At 40.1% G+C, this 25,011-nt stretch overlaps 1 protein-coding gene across 1 annotated transcript in view; it reads right to left on the bottom strand.

The window, feature by feature from the left end:
- Positions 1 to 25,011, bottom strand: part of TSGA10 (testis specific 10) — an 88,472-nt gene that overhangs the window by 40,060 nt on the left and 23,401 nt on the right. Inside the window, exons 5-13 of the mRNA XM_061629406.1 lie at positions 17,212 to 17,403; positions 16,258 to 16,413; positions 13,261 to 13,434; positions 13,046 to 13,123; positions 11,839 to 11,990; positions 11,132 to 11,247; positions 4,915 to 5,069; positions 2,655 to 2,710; positions 2,148 to 2,316 (exon numbers count right to left, since the gene is read on the bottom strand). Coding sequence (XP_061485390.1) covers positions 2,148 to 2,316; positions 2,655 to 2,710; positions 4,915 to 5,069; positions 11,132 to 11,247; positions 11,839 to 11,990; positions 13,046 to 13,123; positions 13,261 to 13,434; positions 16,258 to 16,413; positions 17,212 to 17,403 — 1,248 coding nt within the window. The remainder of the gene's footprint in view (positions 1 to 2,147; positions 2,317 to 2,654; positions 2,711 to 4,914; positions 5,070 to 11,131; positions 11,248 to 11,838; positions 11,991 to 13,045; positions 13,124 to 13,260; positions 13,435 to 16,257; positions 16,414 to 17,211; positions 17,404 to 25,011) is intronic.

The raw sequence follows: 25,011 nt of genomic DNA, 5'->3' as shown, positions 1-25,011 counted from the left end.
AAGGAGAAATATTAACCTTCTTGATTTGAAAAGTTTGTGTTTTAGCAGTGTCATAGCTCCAACATTTCAATCAAGTGCATTCTTTCCAAGCGATAAATAAAAGTTTAGAACATATGTTGCTTAGTTGGTCACAAAACATTTCCTGGTTATCTATGGAAAGGTTAATATGGATTGTATCCAATGCTCCACTGAGTTCTTACACAATGTGACCTCCTCTCTTCTCCCTGTGCACCCCTAAGATCTGCTCTGGAGCCCCGCACCCCACCCCTCTAGAGCAGATTTTGAGGCTGCATACAGAGCTGCAAGTGAGAGGAGGGGAAAAGTTCCACTGCACAAGTGGAAGTGTGCTTCACAAACAAAAGAACAGTACTGGAACCCCCCTGTGAGTCTGTGGAACCCTGAAAAGTGAACTGCAGTGAGCAGGGGAAGGGTTGTAGTGGAGAAACTGCAATGGGGAACGCCTCCTGCTAGATCTATACTGAAAATCATCCCTTCTTGAAGGTGTGTTTTCCTAAAGCAATTGTTGTTTGTGATGTGTACTTTGACCCCCAGGTTCTTTACTAATTTCACCAACTCATTTATTTTTTAGCAGATTTGGCCATGTTGCCCCTACTTCTCCTTTTCAGCAAATTGGTGGAAAGCAATTATGCAAATTCGGCTTTTATTAAGGGGAAAAATTTAAACCCAGGCTCACAATTCTAGAATGCAGAATGATTAAAGTATGAAAATGGAAAGGGACTGCTTTCAAGTCGATCCCGACTTATGGCGACCCTATGAATAAGGTTTTCATGGTAAGTGGTATTCAGAGAGGGTTTACCATTGCCTCCCTCTGAGGATGAGAGGCAGTGACTGGGCCAAGGTCACCCAGTGAGCTTTGTGGCTGTGTGGGGATTCAAACCCTGGTCTCCCAGGTTGTAGTCCACCACCTTAACCACTACACCACACTGGCTCTCTGATTAAAGTATAGGAAACATGTAAAGATTTCTTACAGAAAGGATACGTGCTCATGTGTACATATACAAATTATTTGCTCTTTTTACATGCAACAGGACAGCACTTTTCCACACAGTTAGACATGTTCCACTGGACTCAGTAACATTTACATAACTAGTCAATACAATATATAGCTTAGAGAGAGGCAGAGTGTTTTCTGGTTTGAGTAAACCTCCCTCCCTCCTATAGGACTTCTAAGTATTGAATAAAGTCAATGAAGTACCTAGAATTCAAGCCCTATACTATTGGAAAAGTCTGAAGAAAAAGGGTTTGGTTTTATTTGTTAGGGGAGGGGTTGTGGATCCCCAAAATCAGGTACTAAGAAACAGAAAAACCCAATTAAAAACAATCCATATAAATCTGTAAGTATGTAATGAGACTCTGACTAATTTTTAGAAAATGTATAGTATCCCCTTGAAAACATAAATCTGGAGCAATGCAGGAGGATATGCAGCTGGGGAGAGGCAATTTTGCATTAACAGTTTGTGATGATCCTCCTTCTGTGTTGTTCCTCCAGTAAAACTGCAGCCTTACGGGTTGCTTTCATTTTAAAGAAGAGTTGGGGCTTGCCCCTAATGCTTGTCAGTCATTAAACCACTGAGAATGAGAAAGGAGGGTTGGACATTCTAATTCTGTCTATGTTCATTTGTTCAGCTAGTAGTGTCCAGAGAACCATAGCACTTTTGCAGCATGAAAAAAAAGCTATACGCAAGACAGGCAGGCCAAAGTGAAATGACAGTGTAGGATAAACTGTATTATTTCAGAAAGTTTTTACAGAAGAATTGAGTTTTGAAGAGAAATTTAAAAGGAAAGGGAGGGAGAGGGCTTGACAGAGATCTGTTCCAGAAACAGAGAATTGAATGGTGGAGACTTTTGATTTTGTTGCCTAAAGTTGTATATAATGTGCTAATTTACTATATATTTGATATAATCCCTTCAGCCAGCAATTTCTATAGTCTAGCCATATTCACGTCACAGTAAGCCAATAGCAAACCTTGGCTTATCACTGTGGTTTGCTTGGGGCAAAACAAATAATGATCCCTGTTTTGGATGCAATGTTAAGCCAAGGATTGTGTTTGTTTGCCCTCAGCATGAGTGCATGGTAATCTATGGCTTATGACTTACCACGATATTCAAACATGGTCAATATATACCTGATTTTCCTCCTTAAAGCCATAAAGCTGTTCCTGTAGCCTATCATTCTCTTGAATTAATACTTCTTTCTCCTTGCTAGTCTGAGTAAGTTCATTATTGGCTTCATCCAAAAGTTGATGTAGTTTGGTAATATCCTGTTCATACCTGCGGAGTGCTTCAGTAGAATGTCTGGGTAGCAAATTAAAAATGCAATAAACATTTTATATAAAAATATTATTACAAAATAAGGAAAGAAAAATGTATCTACTATGAACACAAATGTCACATTTATTTAATAATATACAGTAAAGTTTACAAATTCAAAAGAGTTCTATAAAACTGGCTTCCGCTGATAGTTTTCAAAACTACCTAATGAAATTCAGAACATTTTTAATAAGAATCTAATATCACTTAGAAGTTATAAATGTAGAAAAGATTTATTTATATATGGAAATTCTAACAGAATAGATTGAGTTAAATAAAGATAACTTTAAAAGAAGAAACTAAATACAAAATCTCTGTCTTACTTTGATGAATGCTCCATATCAGAAAGTATGCACTTCAAATCTGAAATTGTCTTTTCCTTGAAAACAAATAAATGTATTTTTTCCTATTAGTAAAAAAAACCTGAATAAAACTGAAAATACAATTTATTTTATTCAGGTAGGTTTATTTTATTCATTAATATTTTATAAGATTAAGGCTGCAATTCTAATCACACTTCTATGAGAGTAAGCACCAATGAATAGAGTGAGACTTACTTCTGAATAAATATGCATAGGTTTGCGTTGCACAGGTTTTAACATTTTGCCTGCAATCATATATTTGGGAGTAAGCTTCATTGAGCTCAGTGGGGCTTACTTCTCGGTAGACATGCATGTGATTGCGCTGTTAGTCTGCCAGTGTTGCAAAATAAATATGTAAGAGACTAAACTTCATGGTACAGGCAGATTTGCAGCAGGACTCTCCAACTGAGGGTCAAAGCAGATGTGATATAATGGGAGATCCCTGAACAATGGTGCTGGAGGGGAAGGTTATCTCTTTCACCTGTTTCCCCAATAAAATTGTCCAAAGTTGTTGTTAGAGTCTCGGCAGAAAAAAGACAGGTACTTGTCGTTTCCCCCCATGGGTCTGCTAGCAGCTTCTTGAGATTTAGATCAGAGAAATGACATGGGGGAGACTTAACATGCTGCTCTGCTCAAAAGTGGAGCCCAGTGCAACTGCTTTGAAGTGAAAAAAAGAAATCACATCTGTTTTGGTCCTCAAACCCTATAGGACCAGATTCAAGATCCACTGAAAACACTGATAATACTCATGGCCTTATTCACTATAAGGCATTTTCTTATAACCTGAAATGTATTTAAAGAATTAGTGCTACAGTCCTAACCATACTTACTTGGGAATAGGTCCCACAATTCAGTGAAATTTATTTCTGAGTAAACATGCTGTTAGCCACTATGGCTAGACTTTGTAAAACTGAGATGTATCTGATATTGCTATTTGTTAGAACCAATATCAGTTACTTTAGCACTATTCTTTTTATTTTACATTTTGAAGTCTGGAGGTATGATCCAGAAGAGCATGTTTGTTAGCTTCATATTATTCAATAGGCTTCTTGTTTTTCTTTGGGAGTTTTAGTATTTTTTAAAAGAGGCACAGCAGTGTCTCTCCCTGATCAAACAAGTTACAAAAAGCCTGGCTGAACAAGTGCAATCTATTCAGCATATGTAAGTAGGCTTCTTGGATCTACAGTGAGTAATCAGAAGTGTGCAGGTTGTTCTAGCTCATTTCTTCAGAGAGAATACAATGTATGTGGCAACTGCTCCTGCTATGTATATACCAATATTTAGGCTGCAATTCTAAATACATTTAACTGAGAGTAAATTCCACTGAACTCAGCAGTGGTTTACTTCTGAGTAGAAATGTATACGATTGCAGTCCTACACATCATGTGTGAAGAAGAGATGCAAATCTCTAAATGGGGACACATGGTGGACATGCATCAGAAAGTTATGTCTGCCCATGGCTGACTGGCATGTGCACCAGAAAGCAATGACTGCCCATGGCTCACTGGTGCATCTCTGCCTTTCCAATTACAAACCTGAATTGTGTCAACTATGTTCTCTCTGTTCCTATACACCTCTTTCAATGTCAGAGTGGTACTTGGAAGCCATTTGGAGCTGTGGTCTATAAAGACCAATGGTAAGACCAATAATACAAATTTTATTATTTGATCTATATGTTTCTTCCTTGCTACCTTTGCTAAATGCCAGCAGCAATTATTTAGCACCATGTTATACTGTGTGTTGAACATATAAACATATATAAACATGGAACATATAAATAATCTACAAATAACATGTGTATAATAGAAAGCTATTGTCAAAATCTTTCTACATCTTAATACTTCTCTAAATGGTAGTAAAGTTCTTTGTTCTAGAATCTAAGAAGTTTTAAAACTGTATTTAAAAATGATAATCAGGTAGATAGGGGTATGTGTGTTTATACTAAATCTAAAAAGCAGCTATTTTAATAACTAGAATGTTTAACTGGTCATAATCCCAAATTCACATACTTGCATATTAAAATAGGATTATTGAAATATAATCCACATTTCTCATCACTAGTACAACTCTTATGCCATTAAAGCAAATGGAACGATGCACCTATAATGTGTACTTTCAAATGCTACATGCCAAGTATGAATTCTCCTTCCTGCACGATGCACAGAAATGTTCTAAAAGCTATGAATCTTAACTACATAAGCATTTATATATCAGAACCTACTTTAATGGCCAAGCTTTCTTCAAGGGTGACAACTTTGTCTGACTTCTCTTCCAGAAGGTCTTGTAAAGAATCCTTTTCTGAATCTATTTCAGCTATTGTTTCATTTAGTGTGCAAATATCTTCTTGTTGAGCAATATTTTGTTTGTAAAGTTTTTCTGGAAATATCATCATAGAATCTCATTCATTTATCCATTTAAAAAAACCTTTGACAAATAGGCTGTGATCAAGCAAAGTCTCTGATGCGCATACAAACATGTATGTGCAATCAAGATTTTCATCTATTTTGTGATTTAAGAACTGCCCTTTGGCTAAACTGCAAACATTTGGTATGGATTCCAGAGACATATTAGCCTCTTGTAGCAAAAACAACAAAGTCCTGTGACATCTTTTAAGACCAGCAATTTATTATGGTACAAGCTTTTGCTGACTACAATCCACTTCATGAGATCCATGAGCCCACCATCTCCCTAGGTAGTTGGTTCCTTTGTCATACCACTCTAACAATTAGGACATTTTTCCTGATGTTCAGCTGAAATCTGGCTTCCTGTTACTTGAGCCCATTACTCCGTGCCCTGCAATCTGGGATGATCAAGAAGAGATCCTGACCCTCGTCTATGTGACAACCTTTCAAGTGTTTGAAGAGTGCTATCACATCTCCCCTCCATCTTCTCTTCTCAAGGCTAAACATGCCCAGTTCTTTGAATGTCTCTTCACAGGGCATTGTTTCCAATACCCTGATCATCCTTGTTTCCCTCCTCTGAATCTGTTCCAGTTTGCCTGCATCCTTCTTAAAGTGCCGTGTTCAAAAACTGGACGCAGTACTCAAGATGTGGCCTAACCAGTGCCGAATAGTACTTCACGTGATTTGGAAACTATACTCCTTGGAAACTCTACTTCTGTTAATGAAGCCAAAATAGCATTTGCCTTTTTTGCAGCCTCATTGCACTGTTGGCTGATATTCAGCTTGTGATCAACAAGTCCAAGATCCTTCTTGCAGGTAGTATTGCTGAGCCAAGTATCCCCCATCTTATAACTGAGCATTTGGTTTCTTTTTCCTAGCTGTAAATTTTGCGCTTATCCCTGTTAAATTTCTGTTGTTTTCAGCCAAATGCTCCAGCCTATCAAGATCACTTTGAATTTTGTTTCTGTCCTCCAGGGTATTAGCTATCCCTCCTAACTTTGTATCATTTGCAAATTTGATAAGCATTCCCTGCACCTCCTTATCCAAGTTAATAAAAATGTTGAAGAGCACTGGGCCCAGAACTGAGCTCTGTAGTATCCCGCTTGTTACCTCCCCCCACTTTGAGATGGAATCATTGGTAAGCACTCTCTGAGTACAATTCTGTATCCAAGTGTTGATCCACATGATAGTTGTTCCATGCAGCCCACATTTAGCTAGTTTGCTAATCAGATTATCATAGGGCACTTTGTTAAAAGCTTTGTTGAAGTTGATATATATTATATCTACAGCATTCCCACAGTCTACCAGGAAGATTACCTGATCAAAACATGAGATAAGATTAGTAATCACTGCATTTTCCCCCCAAGGTGCTGACATTGACCACTTTATCATCTGCTCCAGAATTTTCCCAGGGATTGATGTCAGGCTGACTGGTCTGTAGTTCCCAGGTTCCTCTTTTTTGCCCTTTTTGAAGACAGGGACTACACAACCCTCCTTCAGTCATCTGGTACTTCACCCATCATCCACTTCACTCTCCTCCATGATTTTGCGAAGATAATAGACAGTGGTTCCAAGAGTTCTTCAGCCAGTTCCCTCAATACTCTAGGATGCAGGTCATCAGGCCCTGGAGATTTGAACTTGTTCAAAGTAATTAGGTATTCCTTGATTATGTGTCTATCCATCTCAAGCTGCAATCCTGCCCCTTCAACTTGTGCATCATGTTTGCCAGAAGGGTCATAGACCCTCTTTTGGGGGAAGACTGAACCAAAGTAGGAATTGAGCACTTCTGCCTTTTCTTTGTCATCTGTTATCATTTTGCCATTCTTGCTGAGTAGCTGTACCACCATTTATTTTCTCTGTCATTTAGGAGGCTGCAGTAATTCTCCACTCTCCTAATATCCCACCCATCTTTCTCTAAGCCCACAAGATTGTTGACAGAAAGCTGGTAGGAGGTGGTGGATCATTGCTACAATCCAGCTTTTGCTCCATTGCTAAAGTTGCAATCTGAACCCCACTTACATGGACATAAGCCCACTGAATTCAATACGACACAGTTTTAAGTAGATGTGGTTAGGATGTCACTGTAAAGTGGTGACGTGCTGAATGAAAGACTCTTCTGTAAGCATGTTTGTTCACAAAGGCATTTTGAAAGTTAGAAGGTGGCAGTAAGTACATATCCTGAAGTCCCATCTGGAGTCCTCTTCCTGCAAGTTTGTTTGCTCACAGGGGCTCTTAGAAAGTTCAAAGGGGGAGGATATTGTGCTTGTAAGTCTCTGCTCTCCCATCACCTTCCTCTTCTGTTTGCCCATAGAGTGTTTTTTTAAGGGGGGAATTGTGGCTGCCTTCCTCCCCTGTAAATTTGTTTACCAGGACAGCTGTTGGACAGTTGGGAGGAGGTGGTGAATCATTATCCCAGTCCAGTTTTTATTTCCCTTGCTAAGGCTGCAATTCTAAATCCATTTCCCTGGGAGTAAGTCCCTTTGGACAGGCTTCTGAGTATACATGGTTAGGATAATACTATGAGCTGGTGACTTGACCAAGGAAAAACTCTGATGTTCATTTCAGATCTCTGTCTGCATCAATAAAGTTTGCAGTGCAGTCCTATATATAAAAATAAGGCTGAGAGTTGATAACTGGCCCAGGGCAGGAAGTGAGCAAAAACAATGAGTTAAGTGAGTTTAAAATGTTAAACGTCACATGCTCAGAGTATCTTTTGTAGCCCATGAAAGCTTGTACCATAATAAATGTGTTAGTGTTGAGATAGTCCAAAACTTATTTTGTGGTACCTTATTTCATGTGTCCCTTTCTTGGAGAAGGGAGCCCTACTTTGGAAACTGCACCAGGACTTGTTTTTTAGGTTGGGTTTTTTAAAAATTCCAAACCTGCACCCTCACCCAGTTCAGAATCAGGGACAAGCAGAATGGAAATAAGATTTTCTGAACACAAATTTTGATTATTCCAAATTTATCAGTATTACATTTATATACATTCTACCTTTCTTCCAAAGAGGTCAAGGTAGCATTCAAAGGTCTTCTTTTCTCCATGTTATCCTCACAACAACCCTATGAGGTAGATTAGGCTGAGAGAGACAGTGACTGTCCTTAAGTCACATAGTGAGTTTCCTGGCTGAGTGGTGATTTTAACCCTGGTCTTCCAGGTCCTAGTCAACTTAATTTCCCTGCATTTTATTACACATTCTGGAAAGATGTAGAAATAGATAAGCTGGTGGAAGGGGGAATAACATTTTCCCATAGATCTGGAAATGCATGGGATCTCTTGTTAAGAGTCTTGTGTGGCACCTTTCAGACTAACTGATTCAAGCTGCAATCCTGTACAAACTTACAAGGCAGCTATCCTCATGGAATTCAGTGGAGGCTTACCTTTGAATAATGTTAAGTTATTGTGGCATGAATTCACACCAGAAACTGTGACAGTAGGGAGCCTTTCTCAACCAAGTTAAGACACTTATGTGCTAAATATTAATAAAACTGCAATGTTTAACTGTCCACTGTTTCTTTGCAAAGGAGGAAGATAGCGAGAGAACCAACAGCTGGAGGCCACACAACTTTTTTTGTAGCAAAAAAGCAACAATGACAGCAGGGACCCCTTCTGAACCAAAGTAAGACTTTTTCAGCTAAATTAGGTGCTAACTGCATGTAAAACAGCAGTGCTTAAGTGTCTACAGTGTCTACAGTACCTTTGCAAGGGAGAAAACCAGAACAACTTGTCCATGCTCTTGTGAGCTCTCCCGTGGGACCTCTCAGCAGCTCCACCAAGTCTAGTAGGCACCAGCCACTACCACACTGCACGGTGCAGATGACTACCTTCTGAAGATACCATTTTATCAGGAGTTATGTTCCACACAACATAGAAATTGGGCCTTTAATGGTTGGTTGTTTATTTATTTATTAAATTTATATCCCTCCCTTTCTCCCAGTAGTAGCCCAGGGTGGCAAACAAAAACACTAACACTATAAAACAACATAAAAACAGAAATTAAAATATACTAAAACAAAACATCTTTAAAAACATTAAAACAAAACATTTGTAAAAACATCTTTTTTAAAAAAAGCTTAAAAAATTTCTCAAAAAGCAATTCCAATACAGACATAGACTGGGATACGGTTTCTACTTAAAAGGCTTGTTGAAAGAGTAAGGTTTTCAGCAGGCACCAAAAAGATAACAGAGCCTGTCTAATACTTAAGGGGAGGGAATTCCAAAGGGTAGGTGCCACTACACTTATGGTCCTCTTCCTATGTTGTGCGGAATGGACCTCCTGATAAGATGGTATCTGCAAGAGGCCCTCACCTGCAGAGCATAGTGCAACTGGGTATATAAGGGGTAAGATGATTTCTCAGGTATCCTGGCCCAAGCTGTATAGGGCTTTGTACACCAAAACCAGAACCCTGAATTTAGCCGAGTAGCTAATGGGCAGCCAGTGCAATTCTTTCAGCAGAAGGGTGATATGTTGGCAATACCCTGCCCCGGTGAGCAGTCCCACTGCCACATTTTGCACCAGCTGCAGTTCCAGACCAACCTCAAGGGCAGCCCCACATAGAATGCCTTACAGTAATTCAACCTGGAAGTTACCAATGTATGGACAACAGTGGTTAGGCTATGCAGTCCAGAAACTGCTGCAGCTGTCTTACCAGCCAAAGCTGGTAAAAGGCACTCCTAGCCACTGAGATCACCTGGACCTCTAGCAACAAAGATTGATTTGGGAGCACCCCCAGACTACAAAATGCTATTTCAGAGGGAGTATGACCTCTTCCAAAGCAGGCAACTGACCAATTATCCAAATTCAGAAACCATCAACCCACAGCACCTTCGTCTTGCTAGGATTCAGGGTCAGTTTATTGGCCCTCATCTAGCCCACCACTGAGCCCTGGCACCAATCCAGGGCTTGCATGGCCTCTCCTGATTCAGATGTTATAGAGAAATAGAGCTGGGGATAGTCAGCGTACTGCTGAGACCTTGCCCCAAATCTCCTGATGACTGCTCCCAAGGACTTCATATAGATGTTAAACAGCATGGAGGACAAGATGGTACCCCGCGGCACTCCACAGCACAACTGCCAGGGGGCCGAAAGACAATCACCCAATGCTATTCTCTGAAAATGACCCTGGAGATAGGATCGGAACCACTGTAAAACAGTGCCTCCGATACCCATCTCACTAAGTTGGTTCAGAAAGATACCATAGTCAATAATATCAAAAGCCGCAGACAGATCAAGTAAGAATAACAGGGTCACACTCCCCGTCCTTCTCCCAATAAAGGTCATCCATCAGGGCAATCAAGGCCAATTCAGTCCCATAACCAGGCCTGAACCCAGACTGAAATGGGTCAAGATAATATGCTTCATCTAAGAGTACTTGGCACCTACCAAGTATGTTGTGGCACCCACCCTTTGGAATTCTCTCCCCTTATGTTAGACAGGCGCCACCTCTGTTGTCTTTTGGCACCTGCTGAAGACCTCCTCTTTATCAAGCCTTTTAAGTAGATACTTTTATTCCAATCTGTATTGGAATATTTAAAAAGTTTTTCTTTATATTTTATCACTTGTTTGCTGCTCTGGCTTCCTTACGGGAGGAAGGGTGGGATATAAATTTAATAAATAAAAATCATGGCACATATAAACAGCAGTCACATTATTGCAGAAGGAGCTCCGGCTCCATCTTGTCCCATCAAAAATCCAATGTTTTACAGTCATTTGCAGTTCCCATAAAAGACATTACTGCTCAACTACGTATGTGGCTATAATCATGTTTAATCTAATGGTAAATGACTAGTATTTTGTACTGTTTTTCTTCAATGACAAAAAAATAAAAAAAATCATTATTTATCAATCTTTCTTAAAAAGAAATGAGGCAAGAAGAAAAAGGGAAGCTTTTTTGGATGCAGCCAGGAAATAGACCCCCAAATAAAGAAAAACATTAGAGGGGAAATTCTTTGTAAAAAGTGTCCAAACCAATGTATAATCATGTATAAATATATATAAAAAACATTTTTACTCAAAGGTTAGTATTTAGAACTTACCAGTTTTTTCATCCAGACACATAATTTTATCTTGAATGAGTTGAAGTTCATATTTTTTCTTTGAAATTTGTCGTTGGGCCTCTGAAAGGCTATGCTCTGTTTTTTCATTCAATATGCTAAAGATTAACCATTCATCTTTTAATTAAAATTTCATCTTTTCACACAAACATTGCAATAGCACTAAAAAGGATCTTGTGATGAATAACAACTAACATATAGCTACTGATTATGAAGCAAAACAATTTTTGAGCATGTGGTTAACAGTTCATTTATAAAAAATTGTATACCATGATTTCATTTAAAAAATCAAAGCAGTTTACAACAATTAAAATACGATAAAAGCACAAAAATTAAAACACAATGAAAACACACACAAAAATTAAAGCATGTAATTAAAACTAAGCACAAACTATTGAACACTTTAAACAGAAGTCAGCCTTAATTATCGGAGTGCAAGTCAGGCATCAGGAAATTTAGTATGAATGTGTGAAATAAAACAACTGAGCTAAAGAGCAACAATTTGAAAAGTAGAATGTACATCACAAGCCTTTCAAACTGGATTAATCTTTATATCTCATTAATAAACCTAGCTGCCAATAATACTTTTTCAGATCTCAAACAGTTAAGAAAATGGTCAGGCAACAGACACAGATTTATAAACAAAAACTAAACACAAATGTAAAATGTTTAATTTATTACATATTTACCTCAGTGACGCATTAGTTGCCTTTTGTTTGTTTAGCTCACTTTCAAAATCTACTGCTCTTCTTACCAATATTTTCATCTCCATTTCTACAGACTCAATGGTCTCCTTCATCAAAGCCATCTTTGAAATTTGTTCTAATCGTTCATTGTCAAGCTGAGGCATTCAAGTGACAAGGAATCATTAAGAAATGTGAAAAGCCCACTCTATATAACATCCAAGTACTTCAATTAGTATGCACTTTTGTTTAGGAAATATTTATGTTGCCTTTTCAGGTTTTTTTTATATGAAGAAAAAGTATGCATCTTCTGCAGATGGAGTCAATTTCCAGGTGAATGGGGTGTGTGTGAAAAAATAACATTCCTGGTGCCCCCAAAACAAAATAACAGTGTGTGAGGTCTTAGACAAAGTCGTTTCGACACAAGATTGCAAGCTGAGCACCTACAAAGGTTTTGAAACTAGTACTCTTGAATATCATTCAAAAAGAGTGAGAAGCCAAAGCAAAGACTTTAAGCTCAAAGCTTGGTTGAACTCCTCATATTTTAGTTTCTTAAATATCTAAAAACCATTCCAGAATCAACACCAGACGGCCAGGTCTGTGATGCAGCCCCTCCCCACCAGCTGCTCCTGTTAAGGACATAAACACTATCACATATACAGTATAATCATTGTAACAATACAAATTGACACTTTAGCCTATACTTTGGTTCAGGAGCCTGGCCAGTAAAATGCTTTTGCAGTCCATATAGCATATTACTATAGTTCTCACTTTCTATTTGTGAAACCTGTTGTAATTTAAAGGGAGAAGGGCCAAAGAGGTAAACGGTATGATGAGAAAGGTGCAGTGCCACATTGGGGCCACAGCTTTTCTCTTGCCACAGCACAACCCCCCCCAAAGATAACCCAATTTCCTATATTTCCAGTAAGTATGCAACAAGATTTTATCTTAGATACTATAGTTTATAAGATTAAATCCTTAAGAGTAATATTTTCTTAATAAAGCTCTGTGTATAGAATTAAAATAGTAACAGCAATCAGCATTAATGCACACAAATAACTGCATATTTCTTGAATAATGTAATAGATCTAGTATATTCATTAAAAAGTCATTCAGTGTATCTTTGCAATGTCACTGTCCTTACAGACTTCTAACCACTTGTTTAATTTTAATATCTATCATATCTTTCAAATAAAGAGACATCTTCCCTTACACTCTGAACATTTAACTCCAGCTCCTCAATTTTCTGTTTCAGGTGAGCTTTCTCATTAAATGCAGTTTCTTGAGCAATCTGGATCAAACAAAAACATAAATCACATAAATTTAGTATAATAAAATTTAATCTATTAGATACCACACAGCTGCCTTGGCAATTGTCTTATGTTCAAGAGATATTGCACAAATGAGTTTGGATAAAAAAAATCAAACCTTTAACCTCTCTCTCAAGCTATCCCGTTCTGTGGCCATCCTTCGGAAATCAGAAATAGCTGCATCCCTTTCTGTCTCCACACGTCTCAGAACAGCCTGTGTAGTCATCGCAGTTTTAGATGCTTTGGGGATTTTGATAGCTTCTTTTCGCAGTCGACTTATTTCTTCCTGTGCCTATTATTTAAAATTAAAACTCAGACACAGATTTGTCTAATAAAAGACAACTGAAGTTGTAACTGGCCTATTGAAGCCATAACTGGCAACCAACATACTTTAACAGACATTAAAGTGAATACAATATCGAATTCACAAATAACCCTAACTCATCGTTTATTTTAGCCATGGTTTGTTCAACAAACCATGAATCATGTCATTGTTAGAAGTGGGGCAAGAGCAACTCCTATTTGGGTTCTTTTGTTTGTATTCCAGAAGGAAGATAGTTAGGGTTCTCCAGCTGGCTAGGCTTGCCTACCTTTACCTGTGCTCTTCTCTACCTAACTTCCTTCCATTGTAAACTGATATGCTCAGGGAAGCTGACCTGCCCCTCCTTCCTTTGTTGTCTTCTTCAACTGTCCAAGGAGAGAGGAGACATCTTTGTCTTTGTTCTCACTCCTGAGCCATGAGGGTTGGGCATTGAACCTCCAACTTAGTTAATTAGAACTAGGTATGCGTTTCCTATCTACTATGCATTTCTATAAAGTAGCTTTTCTTAGTTTACTAAGTCTTAAGTCTCATTGATCTAAATGCAAGGTAAAAGCCTGCTACTTGGGTAAATACACATACTGGCACACATGCTGAGTATCTCTGCATATTTCCATAACACTAATGGATAAGCAAACCATCACAGATTGTTTCCCCAAAGCTTGGATTCTTCTCCAGCTGCTCTTGTTTCATGCTATGTTTGGGATGGGATGGTCAAATAAACCATGGTTAAGCAAGGCTATTGGGTTCAGACAACACCAAACAATAGTTAAAACAAGCCATAGTTCATAAGCCAGCAACAAACTGTGCCTTCACATTGTAATTTGCTGCCAGAAAACAAACCATGGTTAGTCTACTGGGCTGGGTTCTAACTTCTGAGCACTTGGGAGAGTTAGGTCCCACTGTGTTAATTAAGGTCTTAGTTTGGCAAATGGCAAATACTTAGGATGTACATACAATCTGAACAACTAATTCAGGATAACGAAAACATTATTTAAAAATCACAGAAGTTCAAACCATAAAGACCTCATCACCACATACCAGCATTCATTTGTCTAAAAAGATATAATTTTATTTTAAAGTTTGTTTTTAAGATGTTTTAAAATGTTTTTAGTGTTTTTGTTTGTTGCCCTGGGCTCCTTCTGGGAGGAAGGGTGGAATATTAATCAATCAATCAATATTAATTAATTAGTATCCCATCCTTCCTTCCAGAAGGAGCTCATATAATTTCCTGAATATCCTGACAGGAAAAGATCAGAACTGAGACAAACTAGTATGAGGAAGGAATTCCAAAACGTTGGGTTCCCCCAAAGAATATCCCACTGGAAGATGCCTTATATTGCATCAGACCATTAATCCATCTAGCTCAGCATTGTCTACACTGAGAAGCTCTCCAGGATGTTAGATAGGGGACATTCCCAACCCTCCCTGGAGATAACAGGAATTAAACCTGGGACCTTCTGTATGCAAAGCAAATGTTCTCCCACTGAGCTATGGCCTGTCCCCAACTTTCCAAAGGCTGAATTTCAGCACTGTTAAGAATTGAAAATCTTTTGGTAGCTTATGGATTTTACTACCACAAGATGTGGTAATGATCATGAGGCTTAGATGGCATTATTTATTTGATTTATATCCAGCTCAGAGCAGCATACAGCAATTTTTCAAAGTGTAAATAGATCTGTTCCCACAGAACAGAACACAGAATTTTTCAAAGTGTAGTTAATAGATCTGTTCCTATTGGACTCACAATCTGAGGATATAAAAGGGGAGTTAAAATATTCATGGTGCAAGGTCTATCAGCAGTTACTAGCTACAGCAGCTAAATGGAATTTTCATATTCTGAGAAATTGTACCAATGAATACCAGTTGCCCGTGGGCAAGCAATAGATGCTTGTTGTTGTTATAACCTGCTTAGACTGGCCACTTTGGCAACAGCATCCTGGACTAGACTGATCCTTGATCTCATCCGGAAAGGCTCTTTTTATGTTCTTAATAGTTTGCCCAGGAGCAGCCGGCAGGGGTGCCAATGTGGATCTGTCCTGGCAGTGGCATTATTGCCATGTTTCTGGATGGTAGGAGGACAGGGTAAAGTGGCAGCAAAGTTACAGTGGTTCAGGAGCACCAGCAGAGCCAACACGGCACTCCTACCACTGTAACTGAACCATCCTGACCTCAGTGCCACCCCACCCATCCTATTACGTGACAGCAGCAGTATTACTAAGAGTCCAGGTCTGTGGTGGCACTCCCTCCCACTAGCTAAACCTTTACTTCACCTTATTTTCCATGATAGGTCACAAAAGGCGAGATAAATAATATAATGAATGTTATCTTCAAAAGTTAGAAACTGATTTTCATTGTAATTGCACAAAGCAGTATACCATGACAAATCATAACAGCATAAAATAGACAGCAAGAGAAAAATATTTTAAAACCTAAATCATAAAACTCCCTGCTTATAAAAGCAGTATTTATTTATTAAAAATGCAGTACATACCAACAAACAGTTAATAAAAGGAATCCCAAGTACCAGAAGCCTGGGAAAATAATTTAACCAACTGTTTAAATCGACACTGAGGCAGTTCACTATCCCTCCAGATAGAAAGAATTCTAGAATTAGGTGCTACTAGTAAGAGTCCAAGCTTTAGGCACTTGCAGATCATAAATCCTGAGAGCAAGGAACCCTCAACAAGGTCTCCTAAGATGATTTTAGGGTAAACAGCTCCAAAACACTCTAAGATTTTATATTTTCTCAGAAACTGTTCTCACCAAACTATTCCATGTACCTACAAAGATTACCTGATCATAAAGATCAATGACTTTGTCTCTTTCTGCTGTGAGAACCTTGATGTTGCCTTGAATTTCTGCCAAGTGACGTTCATATTTTTCCAGCATTGTCTTATATTCTTCACGTTCCCTCAAGATTTGCAGAAATTCTGGATCAGAGTTACATCCCTAAATGTTTAATGAGGAGAAACTGACTTCATTTTCTACTGCTTTAGATTTACACACACAAACACACACATATTCAGCATCAATAGGTCACAACCTTAAGAATTTGATTATACGATTTTAAGTTCTCCAGGAAGACTGTTGGTGATGTCCAATTAAGTAATAGAGTAGACCCACTGAAATAAATACTTATGTACTTAAGTCCACTGAATTCAATGAGTCTGTTTGACTATGACTAACATTGGATATCACCTGTATGTTCAGTTCATATTATTCTGTGCATTATTAACTAACCTATCCTGAAATGCTTTTTATTTGATATTATTTAGAATGTGATTAATTCAATCATAACGGGTTTTAAAAGTATTTAAATAGACAAATATCTTGAAGACTGTATGACTTAAATGTATATCATGAAGATGGAAATGGCAAAAAAATATGGATTCTAGCCTCTTCCCAACAATAGAACTATCCACCCACTAATCCATTACCAATCAGTCCAGACAACAATATGCAACAAGCAGATAGCAAGTATACTGGGAAAGGTGCCTGCATTTTATATGCATTAGGCTGCAGTCTTATCTGGGAGTAAGTTCCATTGAACTTAAAGGGGCTTGCTTCTGAATAGGCATATAAAAGATTGCACGCTAAGCTGCCGAAATCTTACTGACTTCAACAGCTTTATGCAGCCTGTGTAAATTATTTCAATCCCTCCCTCATATATCTGGATTGAAATACCAAGTAATCAAAATCACCTTAAACTAAATGCAGAAATGCTATACTTTAAGAAAGCAAATATACCTGGATGGGGGAGGGATCCTTTGAAATAGAGTGAGAGTGGCTGCGCCTAGGACTTGAAGACGTATTTCGAAGCATCTTCTTCAAATGCCCAGCTTCAGCTTTATAATAATCTCTGTCTTCTTCTAGTGACTTTATAAAATTGTCAAGCTTTGAAGGATGTCTGTCTTGTGATTTTTCAATGTTTGAGGCAGTCTTTTAAATGACAAAGTAAAATTTTATTATAAATACATTTTTGCAACTAACAGGTATTTCCACATTTCTGCAGAAAAATTACTGTACAAGATTATGTATATTTTATGTATTTTGAATATATTCTGAATTTAGCCTGTTATAAAATCATTATAGGGAGGTAAAGCCGTTTCTGCAAAAACTAGCAAAGTTGGTTGTGTGAAGTGGATCTCACAATAAAGGCTGTGAAGAGTGGAAGAATACATAGGAGGACCACTTCCACAAGGATATGCCACTATTAATGCTCGTATGTAATCAAAAACCTCTGACTAAGTGGAAAATAGTGGTCCTCCTGACATCTCATTCCCAGCCCGACATACAATGTTTTGCTGAAATGGAAATGCGTGGTGTGCTCACATGCTATCTCCTCCCCCCCCCTCCATTCTTTCTCCATCTTCCATCCAACTAAATACAAGACATCCTTGGTTTGTCAAAGCATTATTTGCCATGAGGTCCAAAACAGGAAACTGTTTTGAGTGCTCTTTACAAACCAGGGTTACGTACACGTTACCAGCTTAAAATGCAGCAAGGTCATTTCCCCACACACACTGTATTACAAGTTGCATTTGCACATTGTACATATCAGTGTGGTTTGATGTGTTTCTAAGTCACCCACCGTCTGTCCACAACAATGAGGGGATGATGTGCATTACCTCTTTGGCTTCAGTGCCTCTACAACCCACACCCCTGGAATTCCTATTCATGAAGCTGTCATCTGCACATGCACAATAGATCTCAAATGTACATACCTCAGCTTAACTGTGAAGTGAATGTGGCTTTTCAATGAGAATCAAACTGGTCTGAGGGAAGACGCATCGAACAGCAGTATTTCTCAAGAAACTACAGGATAGTTATAGACTGTGGCTAACATCACGTGTACACAGCTTCAAAAACCAGTGGTGGAATTGCACTGGATGCAGAGTAAATGGTAATGGGTACACAGCCCATGATAGCTAATGTTAGAGTATTAGACTGGGACCTGGGAGACCAGGGTTCAAATTCCTACTCAGCCATGAACCTCATTGGGTGACCTTGGGCCAGTCACTGTCTCTCAGTCCAACCTATCTCACAGGGTTGTTTGAAGATGAAATCTGGAGGGGGAGAACCATATCCGTATGCCACCTTGAACTCCTTGGAGGAAAGGTGGGATATAAATGCAATAATAAAAACAGAACAAAATAAAAAAAACCCTACTGTTTGATTCCAGTTTGCAAACTTGGCTTGCAGAGAGTACTCAAGTTCTAGTTTACTGGTTCAAATATAACAAACAGCAGAGTGACAAATCAGGAAATCTTATATTAAGCCAAGCACACAACAGGAGAAAGAAAGGGGAGCGGGAGGAGGTAACATATGGGTATACAGCACATTCTTGTTCCAACAAGCAATGGTTTGTTGGACTGGGAATGCAATGTCTAAACTGGGTAAATGTATGGACCTCTGATCAGTAATAAGTTTTCTTAGAGTTGAGAAGTAAGCAGAGGTTGTAGGCCAGCACCTCAAATCTTCTCTCACCCTGATGTCCTGTGTGATGTCTTGAGGAAATCTGCTAAAAAGCAAACATGTTCCAAAAAGAATAAAATATTCCTAAGGAGGAAGACAGGTTGGGTTTTTTTCTCAATACCAGTTGAAGACAAATTCTAAATACATCAAGTTTTGTCTTCTTAAGTTCTGTAGAATATGGTTCAAGAGATTTCATATATGATCTGCACTTTCTCCATTGCTGCCCCTTATACATGCACCTGTGCCTTGACCTGGGATTGCTGGTGATGGGAGGGCAAGTAAGAAATATTTTAAATAAAATTAATTAAATAAACTGACTCTGAGAACTGACCTGAATAATGCCACCTCACACGTCCTTCAAATCCCTCCTAAAAACCCACATTTTCTATGAAGCTTTTGAACAATCTCCTTAGTCCCCATACCCTACTATATTTACACTTAAGTACATGTAATTGAAATAATCACATATTTTTCCTCTGTCTATTCCAGCTCCATCAGAATTCACCCTGACCAGGATCCTGGGCTGATCTCATTTAAGAAGGAGGACTCTAAAAAAAACCTACTACAGCAGGGAATTTTGAAGAGCCCAAGATACTCAATCCTAAGAACATTTTGACAGCCTCCCCATGATCCACACACATCCTGCCTCAACCCCAGACTCTCCTCCTTTACTCCTGAGGCCCAGGAATTGATGACAACCAGCTGTCGACCCAGTGGGAAATCCAGAACAGAGGAATGCATGTTTAGCTGCCAGAACTCTTCACATCAGGAGTCTACTTGGGAGGAAGGATCTGCTCAGGAACTGAACAGTGTACATTATAATCTGGCATGTAATCAGGAAGAGGAGCGACTGGCTGAAGAGGCATACACCTCTCAGTTTCTCCTGGGCCCTTGTTGGTTTAACAGCTATCTATAGGTTTCCTTTGGGCAGCTGTAGTTTTAGCTATTTAGTTTCTTCCGCTCTGAACAGGGTGGTTCATGACAGATGCTCTTGGAGGTTGCTGATTCATAGGGTCGCCATAAGTCGTGGTCGACTTGGAGGCACATAACAACAACAACAAAGTTTCTTCCCCTGTGCATATAAGATAATTTCAGGTGGGACATACCAAAGCTGACCCATGAAGGGTGAGTAAACTTAAAAGCAAAACTGGACTGCCCACTGGCTTGGGAGAACATGCTCCAGTATCCTTCTTCCAAAGGCTGCCTTGGCCGAGGCATAGGAATCTATCTTATAATGGTCGATAAATGTGTTAGGGTTAGTCCATGTGGTCACCCTGCAAACCTCATGAAGAGAAGCATTAAGGAAAAAAGGCAGCTGAAGTAGCCACCATCCTGGCAGCATGTGCCAGAATCTTAGACGGCAGAGTGAGTCTCAAGGAAGCCTAGGCCAATGCCATGCAGGCTTTAAGCCACCTAGACAGAGTGGAGATGCACGCTTCTTCCCAAAGAAGTGAGGTGAAAGGAAGCAAACAGGGCATCAGTTTGGCAAAAAGGGCTTCATTCTTGAGATGTAAACGTACGTACATCCAACGAGTGCCAAGCTTCTTCAGTCTAATAGACAGGCGAAGGACATAAAGAAGGTAGAATGAGCTCCTGTTGATAGTAAAAGCAAGAAAGGACCTTAAGACGGAAAGAAGAAATAATACAAAGGATCACTCTGTGGAAGGTACAGAAATGTTTGTCCACAGACAGAGCAATGAGCTCTGTAATCCTCCGGGGAGAAGTGATAGCAATGAGAAACAGAACTTTGAAAGAAAATAGACAAAGGGACAACGGCTCAAAAGGAGGCTTCTGAAGAGCAGTCAAAACCTTGTGCAAGTCCCAGGTAGGAAAGTAATGCTGTGTTGGAGTTGCTAAGACAGTGACTCCTAGCAGGAAACACTTCAGGAATGGGTGAGAATCCAATGGTTTCTCTGCAGTTGTGGAAAAGACAGAGGGCAGAGTAGAGGCTTGCCTTTGAAGAGCACTGGGTCTGAGCCCTATAGTCAGCCCGTCTTGAAGGAGGGAGAACACCTCATTAACACCTGATTTACTGGAAGCTAATTGCTCCTTACAGCACTAAGCAGATAAACAATTTCCATGTACTTTCATAAAGGTGTATAGTGGAAGAATGTTGATGAGCGAAGTCCCCCTTTCCACGGCCTCCTCAACAGGCAGAAGCATCTCCATCCAGAACTTGTGATATCGAATGAACTCATTTAGACGTTTCAGGCCCAGCACTACCTTGAAGAAGCCGGAGTAAAGAAAATGGAACAAATGCCTGAGAAGGAGCCACAGAAAAGAAAATGGAATAGATGCCTGAGGATACTTCCCCGGAGGGAACTGGTTTTATGGCAGAGATCTGAAGCAGATACTGAATGGCATCCCGAACCCTGGCTCTTGTTTCCAAATTGGTGGAAAGAGGGGAAGGAAGGAACCTCTGGGAAGGGGATGATGCCCTACCTCATAGTCTGCAGCACCAAGGTGATTTCGCCAACAATCTGAGAAGAGCTATAGGTGGCTTCCAACAGGAAGCATGTCAGCGTCAGAACTGATGCCTTGCAAATGGATGCCTGATCCAAATTTGCCAGAGTACTCTCACCAGCTCCTGGTGCTAAAACATTGGTTACTCCAGAAGGGGCAAGCAGACTGAACAGTTTGACCTCTTCCAGCTGGTTTAGAGACTTGAAATGACTGGTTGTCCTGGCAAGGCTGGAACAACCTATGAAAGGAACACATCTTCTTTCTACTAAAAAGAAGACATAATTTTCCTCCATCTTTTGATTCCATCAGAAGCTTCTCTAAGGCTGTGTCATCAAACAGTTTGCCACCAAAGTAAGGCACAGAGGACAGGTTGGTGCATAGCCGTGACATCGGCTTCCCAATGGCATAACCAAAGGGTCCTCCTTGTGAAATGCCTGCTGCCATGCCTCTAGCGGAAACTTTCACTGCATCCATGGAAGCATCAGCCATGAAGGCTTCAGCATGGGAGATTTCCAAGAGAGACTTGCAGACTATAGCCAGATCTTGTTGTGAACCATCCAACAAGCCTCCTAGCCAGAACAAGGAGGTCCTTGCAAAGACTGAAGCTGAAGCAACTGCCCACACTGACAAGACTCATCTCAAACCCAGATCCATCTTTTGTACCACGGCACCTTTCAGCTGCGCATACAAAACTTTCACATTCAAAGAAGGACTCACTAGCCCCATGATGTGCTTGTCAATGACAGGAAGTGTCAGTTGATCCATCAGATTTTGCTCTACAGCATAATACCTGTTAGCTGTGGGAACAGACTTCTTGCAATGCAAGGATGTATCAACCTCAGATTTGATGACTTTAGAAAACAGAGATGGAGGCTTTGCCACTCTGGACTTTGGAAACAGGACATATTGCTGCCACACTGGATGAGGAGGAAGCAGGAGATTTCTCCTTGGAATTCAGATACAGAGTCTCCATCATCAGCAAGGTAAGATAGTGGGAATCTTGGAAGAGGCTATTAGAAAGCCATATCCTTGGACTCTGAAACACCAATCCATTCCTCCTTGTCCAAAACAATCAAATCAGAATCTGGATTTTCAGCTCTTTCTGGTCTAGTTAGATCACATGCCTCTCGTCTGCCCACTATGTACAGCATGGGAGTCAGGAGATGTATGGGGTAGAACCAAAGGCCTGGGCACAACCTGTGGAATAGAGGGAGCACCCTACTGCAGTCAAGAATGAGACCGGTTTGGCAGTAAATTGGAACTTGGTATAGCAGGTCCAGCTGTGAGGCATTAGGTATGATTGAAACATAGCAGCCAACTCCTTAGAAAGATCACCTAACCAAGCTTCTTTAAATGTTGAAGCATGTGAGCTGATAGATGCAATTGAGCTGGAGGAGGCAACCCAGTTGCTAAAGCTGATAAAGGCGACTGGGAAACATGGGGCAGCCCAGCTGATGAAGCAGGTTGGGAATTATGGTCCTGCAAGACATGAGGGGGCAAGAGGGCTGAACCCTGAAGGTGTCCTGAAAGTCCCTAAAGTCCTCAGGAGAAAACTGAGTAGGAAAAAAACCCATGAACCTAAGGGCTGATGAAGACTGCCCCCACCCCATCATCAGAGAGCTGCTCCTCAGCTCTGAAGGATCTGCGTACTAAACATTGTGATCCTTCTCCAGTGCCAGACATGTTAGTCAAAGTGTGCCCCCGTCCTCTGCCTCCTCTGAGATGATCCCACTCACTGTGAAGGGAGAGTGACAAATCTCTGTTGGTATTCTCCCCCTGTTCCACAGACTCACTGTGCTGAAGGATCTCAATGATGGTGTGATGAAATTTGATGGTATTTCCTTAGTCTCCCTGCCTGTAGACATCAAAGGTGCCAAGACATCCTCTGGTCCTAGGGAAGAGTGGTTGGCACTAACAGCTGCTAAAAAGGAGCCCTGGTGTAGAAGCTGCTGACAAAGTTGTTATGGCAGGAAGTAGAGGTGGCAGCAGAGGCCTAGACTTTTTAGGTGGGAACTGCTGGTTTTTCTTTAGATTTTCCCATAACCTGAAAGCGGGATAGTGTTTGCTGAGAGGCTGGCGGGGCTTATGGGGACAGCCGGATGGGTAATACCAAACAGTACAAATGGAGGACGCCAACTGAATATCAAACAGGAGAGTGCTGAGGGTGGGTGTTTATGACGAAAGCTGCAGTCACAGCGGGAATTTCTGAAGTAAAAAACAGAATCCAGTGGTAGGTTCTTCTTTCCCAAAAGGAGAAAGGAGACAAAAAAGCAGTAGCAGATGCACAGGAGGAAAAGCTGAGAAATAAACAAAAAAAGTGTGTTTGTTTTTGAGGAAAAACATATGGATGGATGAAGAAGGTAAGCACAAGGAATTAGTAGAGACGAATGGTAAACGAAATCACACTGAAATAACTCTTAAAATACAGGCCTGATCCAGCAGAAGGTGAGCAGAGAGCACAAACCTAGTCACACTTGGTCAGGAGACTGGAAACAAAGCCCTATGAGGACAGACTGAAAGAACTGGGCATGTTTAGCATTGAGAAGAGAAGTTGGAGGGGAGATATGATAGTACTCTTGAAGTACTTGAAAGGTTGTCACACCGAGGAGGGCCAGAATCACTTCTCAATCATCCCAGAGTGCAAGATACGGATAATGGGCTCAAGGTAAAGGAAGCCAGATTACAAATGAACATCAATAAAAAACTTCTGAACCGTTAAGAGCGGTACAGCAATGGAACCAATTACCTAGGGAAGTGGTGGGCTCTCCAACACTGGAGGCCTTCAAGAGGCAGCTGGACAGCCACCTGTCGGGTATGCTTTAATTTGGATTCCTGCATTGAGCAATGGACTCAATGGCCTTATAGGCCCCTTCCAACTCTACTATTCTATTATTCTATAAGGCAAAAAGAACTGATCCCTGTGTGTAAGGGGAGACTAGAAGACTGCAGAATCAAACAGCGTATTTTCTGCCTTCAAGGTGGAGCTCAAGTCCCACCTGAGATCATCTTACATGCACGTGAGAAAGTCTGTGGGGTTTTTTTGGAAGCGGGTTTGTTGCATAAGAGCACTAAGTGCACTTTAATTGCATGACCTGAATTTGCTGCAATGCAATTAAATGCCACTTGCAAAATAGTCACAGTCTGGAAGTGGTCAGAAAAAAACCCTACATTCAGAGGCATGCATGTTGCTATGACTGCCTTTGTACATCACTGAACAAATGTTCAGTGCCCACAACTTTAGTATGAGAAGCGGACTGGTATTTGCCACCTTTTTTCTTTTCCCTGTCCTTTACAAAGCTGGCAGCACCAACAGTACATTTAGTAATTGTGTGCAAAGATTTCTGGATTTGAGACAATGCCAAAATATTTTATTTTGTTTTCTGTCATTTTGTATATAGAGGGATAATCCATCCTCTTCTGTATACACTATCATGGAGTGTAACTGTTGCCGGTTCAGAAGTGATTGATAACTGTGAAATAAAACCACTTACTCAGTAGTCTGTCACCTCTTCTCAGCTTAGGGCAAGAGGAACTGCCAGAGACCTGAGCTAACATCCACCAAGGGTGGAAACAACCATTAGCTAACTCTCCATTTACTATGAAGTAAGT

Source organism: Rhineura floridana, chromosome 5 (genome assembly GCF_030035675.1).
Source record: "Rhineura floridana isolate rRhiFlo1 chromosome 5, rRhiFlo1.hap2, whole genome shotgun sequence".
In the NCBI taxonomy this organism is placed as follows: domain Eukaryota; kingdom Metazoa; phylum Chordata; class Lepidosauria; order Squamata; family Rhineuridae; genus Rhineura; species Rhineura floridana.
The sequence above is the reverse complement of the archived record's forward strand: the minus strand, read 5'-3'. Positions and strand labels throughout refer to the sequence as shown.